The sequence below is a fragment of the Argentina silus genome (genome assembly GCF_951799395.1).
Source record: "Argentina silus genome assembly, chromosome: 21".
Lineage (NCBI taxonomy): Eukaryota > Metazoa > Chordata > Actinopteri > Argentiniformes > Argentinidae > Argentina > Argentina silus.
Window position 1 is genome coordinate 422,278 of NC_139675.1, and position 10,000 is coordinate 432,277.

The window sequence follows — 10,000 nt, forward strand, 5'->3', positions numbered from 1 at the left end:
GTGTGTGTGTGTGTATATGAAACAAACTACTGTCCCACACAATAACGTTCCACACGAGACTGGAGGTAACTGGTGAGTCCCAACAAAGTACCTCACACACACACACACACACACACGCAACACATACACACACACACACACACACACACACAGACACACATATACACACACACACACACACACAGACAGACAGCAGCATTCATGTGTGTGTTGCAGGTGTTGCCGGTGCCAAGGTTGTAAGATGGCTGCTGATGGAACCTCGGGCTCCAGAGGCTAACGGGGTCGCTGCCAAACCTGCTATTGTTACTGCTGGAGGGGGGGAGGGGGGGGAGGAGGGGGGAGGGGGGCTTAAACCCTGTGAGATAGTGGTTATTCATCTATCTGTAGTGGGAATGATCCCCCTCTCCCTCCATATCCCTTTATCCCTGTTTCTCTTCTCCCTCTCTACGCCCCCCCCTCTATCTCCCACACACTCTGTCTCTCTCTCTCTGTGTCTCTGTCTCTCTCTCTCTCTCTCTCTCTCTCTCTCTCTCTCTGTCTGTCTGTCTGTCTGCCAGACAGACAGAGAGAGAGAGACAGACAGGCAGACAGGAAGAGAGTCAGACAAGGCTGTGATGTCTGCCTGTTCCACCTTCAAGCCAATGTGCTGACCTGGTTCCCTGGTTACCTGGTTACCTGCTCTCCTGAATGACTCACATGTTCACATGAAGATGAATTCCATGTGGCGATGCTGTTGTTAAGAAGCTGGACAGACCCAAATTCTGCTTTAATTTGATTATTCATTTGATTATTGATGACTTTATCTCCTTGTCATGTGTGGTATGTTATTCTGAACTACGATCTGAACATGATCCACACACAACTTCAAGGTGGGAACTGTCCAGCAACATCCCTGCTTCTGCATCTGATCCTCCTGTTTCTGATGTTAGAAGCAGTTTAGTTTGGCTCTGGTTTTCAGGCGGAAATGAGTCCAATGGAGCTTTCAGCAGAAGAGGCGGCTCGGTGGGACCAGATAGTTCACGCCTCACAGAAGCAGGAATACGTCTGAACAATCCCTTCATGTCTGAAAAGGCGTCCAGAAACTCAGAAACATTTCTATAAAGACAGAGATTATGATAACAATAAACACATCAGGGACCCTCCGTACTGTTTCTATGGCTGAGGCTGATCCGCTCATTCAAGGGAAAGCCATGAATTTTAAGTGTGACATTCCTGTGTGTGTGTGTGTGTGTGTGTGTGTGTGTGTGTGTGTGTGTGTGTGTGTGTGTGTGTGTGTGTGTGACATAGAGAGAGCAGAGAAAGGGAGGATTGTTAATGTTCGCTGTGTGATATTAATACCAAAGATAAACACTGTGTGACCAGTCAGACATTCACACACACACTAAAACTCACACTCACACACACACACACACACACACACACACCTTCTCATACACATACTCCTGCCCAGACATACAGACACAAACTGTGTGTGTGTCTGTCTGTCTGTCTGTCTGTCTGTCTGTCTGTCTGTGTGTGTGTGTGTGTCTGTCTGTCTGTCTGTCTGTCTGTCTGTCTGTGTGTCTCCTCTCTGACCAGCAGTCTTTCTCCTCAGATCAGCGCTGCATTCAGAGTGAATTTAAACCAAAATTGGCCTGTTGTAAGTCTCTCCTTCTCTCTCTCCTCTCTCTCCTTCTCCTTCTCTCTCTCCTTCTCCTTCTCCTTCTCTCTCTCCTTCTATCTCTCCTTCTCTCTCTCCTTCTCCTTCTCCTTCTCTCTCCTTCTCTCTAATCTCATCAGCCCTGTTTCATCTGCATGGACTCTTTGTCTCTTTGTCTCCTCCTGCTTTTCTTGTGCCTCTCTTAGTCGGTGGCTGGTCAGGCGATTAACCTCATTTATCCATCCATCCATTTATCCATCCATCCATCCATCCACTTATCCATCCATTTATCCATCCATCCATCCATCCATCCATTTATCCATCCATCCATCCATCCATCCACTTATCCATCCATTTATCCATCCATCCATCCATCCACTTATCCATCCATCCATTTATCCATCCATCCATTTATCCATCCATCCATCCATCCACTTATCCATCCATTTATCCATTTATCCATCCATTTATCCATCCATCCATCCATCCATCCATCCATTTATCCATCCATCCATCCATCCATTTATCCATCCATCCATCCATCCACTTATCCATCCATTTATCCATTTATCCATCCATCCATTTATCCATTTATCCATCCATCCATCCATCCATTTATCCATCCATCCATCCATCCATCCATCCATCCATCCATTTATCCATCTGTCCCTCGGTCCACACCTGCAAGTCCCTGGCCCAGCCTCCAGCCTCCAGCCTCCAGCCTCCAGGGGACTGTCTTGGTCTGCAGTGAAAGCATACACTCAACGGCCACTTTATTAGGTACACCTTGCTAGTACTGGGTTGGACCCCCTTTTGTAGCCCATCTGCTTCAGAGTTTGACATGTTGTGAATTCAGAGATGGTCTTCTGCATACCTTGGTTGTAACGAGTGGTTATTTGAGTTACTGTTGCCTTTCTATCATCTCGAACCAGTCTGGCCATTCTCCTCTGACCTCTGGCATCAACAAGGCGTTTTCTCCCAGAGAACTGCCGCTCACTGGATATTTTCTCTTTTTCGGACCATTCTGATGCTCAGTTTGAACTTCAGCAGGTCGTCTTGACCAGGTCCACATGCCTAAATGCATTGAGTTGCTGCCATGTGATTGGCTGATTAGATATTTGCGTTACCGAGCAGTTGAACAGGTATACCTGATAAAGTGGCCAGTGAGTGTAGCTGACTGGTGGAGGTCTGGAGGGGAGGGTGATGGTGGAGCGACCCAGCTCTAAGACTCCCTACCCTGGGCAGAGGAGGGAGAGGGGGTCCCTGGGGTCCGGTGGTCTGGGGGTGTGTGTGTGTGTGTTTTTGAGTTCCTTCTCCTCCACAGAAGGTTGATTTCACGCCTGTTGGGGTTTTCTTCTGAGCCAGCCAAGGATGAAGACTGAGGAACCTTCGTTCACACACGCCTCAATCCCTCTCTCCTTCTATCCCCCATCTCTCTCTCCCACTCTCCCTCTCTCCCTCTATCCCCCCATCCCTCTCTCCCTCTCTTCCTCTCTCCCCCCATCCCTCTCTCCCTCTCTCCCCCATCCCTCTCTCCCTCTCTCCCCCATCCCTCTCTCCCCTCTTTCCCCCATCCCTCTCTCCCTCTCTCCCCCATCCCTCTCTCCCCTCTTTCCTTCTATCCCTCTATCCCTCTCTCCCCTCTCTCCCCCATCCCTCTCTCCCTCTCTCCCTCTGTCCTTAACTCTCTTGTGGAAGCCGTAAACAACTCACTTAGAGAGGGGGGGGAGAGAGGGGGAGAGAGAGGGAGGGGGTGAGAGAGGGAGGGGGAGAGATGGAGAGAGAGAGGGGGAGAGAGAGGGAGGGGGTGAGTGGAGATCATTGCTGTTGAAGTATTTGATCCTGTACGACGGTTGAGACGGTCCTAACAGAGCGCTGCGTTCCCATTGGCTGAGCCATGCCCGGCCACGCCTGCCTGAGAACATCGTATGTAAATGAGCTGCAGAAGCCTCCTCATCCCACTACACATATGGTAATTGTGTGTGTGTGTGTGTGTGTGTGTGTGTGTGTGTGTGTGTGTGTGTGTGTGACCGTTTGTGTGTGTGTGTGTGTGTGATTGTGTGTGTGCGACCGTGTGTGTGTGTGTGTGTGTCTGTGTGTGTGACTGTTTGTGTGTGACCGTGTGTGTGTGTGTGTGTGTGTGTGACCATGTGTGTGACCGTGTGTGTATGCGTGTAATTTGTTCTAAACATCACTAACATGATCTCCTGACTAACAGCTCTTCACTAACATGATCTCCTGACTAACAGCTCTTCACTAACATGATCTCCTGACTAACAGCTCTTCACTAACATGATCTCCTGACTAACAGCTCTTCACTAACATGATCTCCTGACTAACAGCCCTTCACTAACATGATCTCCTGACTAACAGCTCTTCACTAACATGATCTCCTGACTAACAGCTCTTCACTAACATGATCTCCTGACTAACAGCTCTTCTAAACATCACTAACGGTATCTGGACTGACTGAGATCAACTGATTGGTAACTGACTGTTGTGACTGTTGTGACTGACTGTTGTGACTGTTGTGACTGACTGTTGTGACTGTTGTGACTGTTGTGACTGACTGTTGTGACTGTTGTGACTGACTGATCTGATTGTTGTGACTGACTGTTGTGACTGACTGATCTGATTGTTGTGACTGACTGTTGTGACTGACTGATCTGATTGTTGTGACTGACTGTTGTGACTGACTGATCTGATTGTTGTGACTGACTGTTGTGACTGGTTTCAAGCTCTCTGGTAAAGTTGGTACACTGAGGGGGAGGGAGAGAGGGGAGAGGGACAAGAGAGAGGGGGGAGATGATAGGGGGGTGTGGGAGGGGAGAGGTGGGGGAGGGAGGAGAAGATAAGAGAGGGGGGGGTGAGAGAGGGGAGGGAGAGGGGGGGAGGAAGGGAGGGGAGGGAGAGGGGGGGAGGAGGGGAGAAGAGAGGGGGGAGTAAGTGAAAGGTTGTTTAAGTTGGGAACTCACTTGTGTTGATTCATAGAGATTAACCCTGTAAGGATCTGCTCTGTGTGTGTGTGTGTGTGTGTGTGTGTGTGTGTGTGTCTGTGTGTGTGAGTGTGTGTGTGTACGCGTGTGTAAACGTGTTTGTTATTTGCATTATATTTAAATATAGGTGGAAGTGTCAGGATTAACCCTTTACTAGAGCTCTCTGAGAATGTTACTAAATCTGATGTTATTAACATTCTATTTAAATAAAGGTGGAGACAGACAGACAGGCAGACAGACAGGCAGACAGACAGGCAGGCAGACAGGCAGGCAGACAGACAGAGACAGGCAGGCAGGCAGGCAGGCAGGCAGGCAGACAGACAGACAGACAGAGACAGACAGGCAAGAAGACAGACAGACATGGGAGATGGGCCGGTGTTGTGAATTGAAGCCCATGTTCCACCATCTGACATCATATCTGGTCATTATTCACCTCCACAGACAGAGCTGGGACGTCACCTGGTATGGATATCTGTGTTTATTTCTTTATGGATTTATTTATGTCTTGTATGCCTGTATATCATTGTGATCATTCTTATCTAAGGCCCCAATTCAATGAATGACAGATAACAGGTTGAAATAATTCTATAACTTCCTTTCTAATTGAAAATGCTTTTTAGCTGCAAGAAGAATCCTAGATTTGGTTTGATGGAGAAAGTTGCCATGTGCAGGGGCTGTTAGCCAGTCTGAAGGGGCCCACTGCTCCTGCCACTATTTTTGCGTGGGTAAAACTTTTCCTTTCTCATTTTACCCAATCTGCCTAAAATATGATCTTTATTAATTGTCTATATTAATATTCATTAATTGGCTGTTTTTATTCCATGTTTCTTCGAAGCCGTCGTGACAATACAAGTCTGCACCAGGTCTCCGTTATGAGGAGAATAACTGACAGAGTTGGTCTCTTCTTATTCTGTTTTGGTTTAACAAGGAGGTGTTTTCTTATACAAGAGGAAATACATGAACACATTTATGTTTATAGCATAATTGATAATAATTTAATTTAATAATTAAATAATTTTTTCTGTCTTTGTTTTAGTTTAACAAAAAATAAATAAAAGGAGTCCCTTGATTTGTACCTCTGGTTGCCTGGAGTGTCCCCAATCCTAAACTACGTTTCTAAGACCAGCAACAACAACACAATGGAAAAGTGTTGACACCGAAATGAGTTTTCTTAAAAAAAAAGATTTATTCCATTCTAAAATATCAACATTCTATACAGTATGTATAAATATACAGTAAATATACAGTATACATATACAGTCTGAACGTCCCATATAAATAAAGACAAAACAACATGGAGGTTCTATTTACAAGGCGTGCGCGTGCTGCGCACTGTGCAAACTGAAGGCGTTGGCGTGCGCGTGCGCGTGGCCGAGGAAGTTGAAGTAGTGGTGCGCGTGCGCGTGGTCGAGTCCTTGTACCGGGGACAGGTAGCCCGCGTGCTGCTGCGGGGGCACCGTGGGGTACGTGATGGCGGGGCTGCGCGCGGAGCCGTGCCACGAGTAGTGTCCGGGGGGGCTCGCGGTCTGGAACACGGAGTCCGTGGGGCTGTGGCTCGCGTGCTCCGGGGACGAGTACAGATAGTCCGCGGGCTCCGGTAACGAGCCGACGGAACCGAACACGGGCTCAGTGACGGCGCGGGACTTGGACTGGAGGAAAGCGAGGATCCGCGCGTACTTGATGTCTTTGGTCTCGGCGCGGTCCTCCGTGGTCAGGTAGTGAACCAGGTTCTTCATACACTCGTGGTATCCGTAGTGGAAGTAGTTGGAGAACTCCGCCAGCAGCTCTCCTACAGGAGGCGGAAAACGCGCGGTTAGAACACACACCAGAAACATAACAGACAGACAGACACACACACACACACACACCAGAAACATAACAGACAGACAGGCAGACACACACACACACACACACACACAAGAAACATCACAAACAGGCTGATGGATAGATAGATAGATAGATAGATAGATAGATAGATAGATAGATAGATAGACAGATAGATAGATAGATAGATAGATAGATACTTTATTAATCCCCGAGGGTACATTTTTAAATATTTATCACGTTAAATATTATAGCGAGAACCATTTAAATATTATTAACAAAGTTCGCCAAATTGCACTCGGACTCCCCGGTGACGCACCTTTCTCTCTGCCCCGGGGGAAGTCCGCGGAGTGGAGCGCGCGGAGGTACTGCACCGTCATCTCCAGGATCTCCGCCTTCTCGAGCTTCCCGGAGTTCTGTTACCGAGGAGGAGAGGAGGCGCGGGTTACAACATCAACCGAATACAGACGTTTCTGTTCAACGCCGGTCAACATCGGGACGTGAACGGAGCAGATTTGGCCCAGATAAAGCCTCGGCATAATTAAACGAAAATACAAGTCAAATATCTCATAGGACGTTAAATACATATTTAATTGAAGGAAGGCGTTTATTCATATTTAATTTAAGGCTACTTGAAAAATTAAATGGTGTGTTAAATGTGAAATCGATCACCGTGGCCAACCGTACCTGTTTCGCGAGCGCCATAGGCACCGTCTTCCCCAGCTCGTTCAGACATCGGTTGATTCGGTCCCGTCGCCGCTTCTCGATCACTTTGTGGGAGACGGGAGTTCTCTGCGGAGACACGAGACCGGTGAGTCACAATATGGGAGGAGAGTCACCGTAGGAACCGGAACAAACAGTGTTGACACAGACACGAACTCTAAATGACTTTGGCAACGTTAACGGCGACGGGAGGCGTCGGTGGCGGTGTCGGTGGTGCGCTTTGGCACCGGCGAGCGCAACAGCGTCAGCGGACGTCTCACCGACCCATGACGACACAAACCGGGGCTCTACCGGGACTATTACCGTCAAACACATCACAGGTTTTCCTCCTCACAACCATTTCACGCGTTTTACTTCTGAAACGCTCCTGACGTTGGAACGTAACTACTGCTCTGTGTCTGCAGCCAACTTTGGCATTCGAGTCCACGTGGATAGAATTACGTCACATTATTTGTACCAAGTACATTATTTATTATTTCAATAAATATCCCCCCAAAAAATGACCGTAAAACGTCTCTGTTGCCAAAGTCATTGTAGTTCAAATCTCACAGAGGAGAGCGCCTACCTTTCTGTCCTTCATCTTGGAGGCCATGAAAACGCTGCTGGTCCCTGATGGAACGAAACCTGTTCTAAGTGTTCTAAGTGTTGGAACAGGAGGCTGCTCGTTCCGCGGCTGCTGTAGGTAGACTGAGAGGAGCGGGGAGAGACGGTCCTTATAAAGCGATCATCCTCCGGACTGAGGCATTCACGGGCTAAATTATTCCATAGGATTAAGGCCCGGGCTGTGGATGATGTGTGCGTTTAGGATCAGTTAAAGAAATAGTTAAAGTCTGAAACCACGGGCTCGCGGGGGGGCAGACCTGCTTTGTTAATCCACGTGGCTGTTGAAAAGACACGTGATGACGTGTAGAATCTTATTTGCATCGTTAAAAACCCCGGCGGGAACCGGGAACGAAGCGCGAGGCTGGGCCTGATCCGGCCGGGCGCATCGCGCGCACTGGGAAACAAAGGCAGCGCTGAGAAAAAGACCCGTCTTTCTTTCTTTCTTTCTCGCGTTTCTCACACGATGGGCTGTTTTCACCTCCCAGCTTGCCGTCTTAACTTCCCTCGAGACCCCCGTCCCCGGTGTTCAGGCCTGTCCACCGTAACAGTAATTAAGTAAGCCGTTAATAGGCTGTTCCGCCGGCGCGAGGGGCGAGCTGTTGGAGACGGAGTCCCCTCCGTTTGTTCTCCCCGGTTCTCACGCGACTCGGTGACACGTCCATCTTTTGACGGGAGACGGCGGCTTTTTGTTGACATTCTCTCCGTTGTTCTCCGACCGGCGGCAGGTGTGGGACCGGCCCTGGCACGAGAGCGTCGCCTGCGTCACGGACGGCGTCTCCAGCACGGCTTGGGCACGAGGGCGAGCCACCGCTGGAGCCGCCTCACGAGGAGGCGGAATCTGGATCCTATTATACGATAAGAACATTCTATTGAAGCCCCTGAATAGTTTCATTGGTCTCTACATTTTCATAATGCAGTGAAAGAAAAGAGAAATAAAGGAGAAGAATGCAGCTGGTTAGAACGCGCATTATCCCCCGTCACCTGCGCGAGAGGGGCAGCCCGGAGACCTCTATTCATTAGGCTAATTTCGGTCAACTTAACAAACTTTGGGAGGAATTATTCTGGTATTGTTGTGAAGGGTGAAGCCTTCTGATCGAATTAAGAGCGTGTTTTGATCCGGTGAATGTCGTTAAAGGAAGAAACAATCGCGTTTAGAGAGGCGCTGGGTAACGCGCCAAGTGGAGACGCCAACGCGCAGCCAAGCACAAAGGCTGCTGGTTAAATACCACAGGGGACTTTTGTACCCTCACATTGCTCAAGTTTCTCCCCAACAAAGGGCATTATTTTATACTTGAATACATTTCGTACAACAATCGGCCATTTTCTTCAAACATATTTTCACAGCAAGGTTAACAACGGCTTTATTGTGCACGCTCCGTCTCCCAGATTCAGGCCCGCGGCTCTCATGCGCCAAAAACAGTTGAGCTCGTCTGCTTTTCTCACCGGGAACGTTTTCATCTGGGAAGTTTCAAGTTTCGCCGTGTTTTTTTTTTTATAGAATTGATCCTGTGAGCAACTTTGGGAGAAGACAAAAAAAAAAGTAAAAGAAGTGGAGATTAAATAAAAGCTGAAGGCTCGCAGGGCGTTGGAGAGGTTGTCCGCGCCGGGGAGTGAAAGACGCGAGTCCTCTAAATCCGTGACTCTGATTGTGGATTTTAACCCGTTTTTATCCGTTTTTATCCGTTTGGTCTTTGAAAGGAGAACTTTTGATGAAGTTTTATTGTGTGACTATTTGCTGTCGGATGTGTAAAAGTAGACGACATTATTTAGAAACGCTGGTTAACACCGTGCGTCTTTATTTCTCATATTGCCGTGTTGTGACGAGACATTTCCTCATTTCCACGAGCGATGGTTGTTTCCCCGATGACTCTGATATAAATATTAATAAAGAAAAGTTATTAGTTTGGTAAATGTTTTGTTATCGTGAATTATTCGATGTAACGCCTACAGATGTAAAACTATGGTGAACTAGAGAATTTGAGCACCACTGTCGCGTCTTCGTGCTTTAGACTTACTTAAAACAACATGGAGTCATATATAACATTTCAAGGTTGATATTATTGTTAAACATAGGATAATAAAATTCTATCTGTTGTTAAACATATAAGTATGAATAGCGACGACAGCGATCGGGCACATTTAGGGCTTTATTCCATACATTATCTTGCAAGTTTTAATAGACACAATTATGAATTTAGCGAATTGTTGCAATTAT

At 47.7% G+C, this 10,000-nt stretch overlaps 1 protein-coding gene across 1 annotated transcript; it reads right to left on the reverse strand.

Annotated features, from left to right (window-relative positions):
- Positions 1–5,942: 5,942 nt before the first annotated feature.
- helt (helt bHLH transcription factor) lies at positions 5,943–7,774 on the reverse strand (the record flags this gene model as incomplete). Its single annotated transcript, XM_083692770.1, has 4 exons — positions 5,943–6,424; positions 6,779–6,875; positions 7,147–7,251; positions 7,748–7,774. 4 exons carry the CDS (start codon positions 7,772–7,774, stop codon positions 5,943–5,945), a joined length of 711 nt encoding a protein of 236 aa, XP_083548896.1.
- Between the last annotated feature and the right edge of the window lie 2,226 nt (positions 7,775–10,000).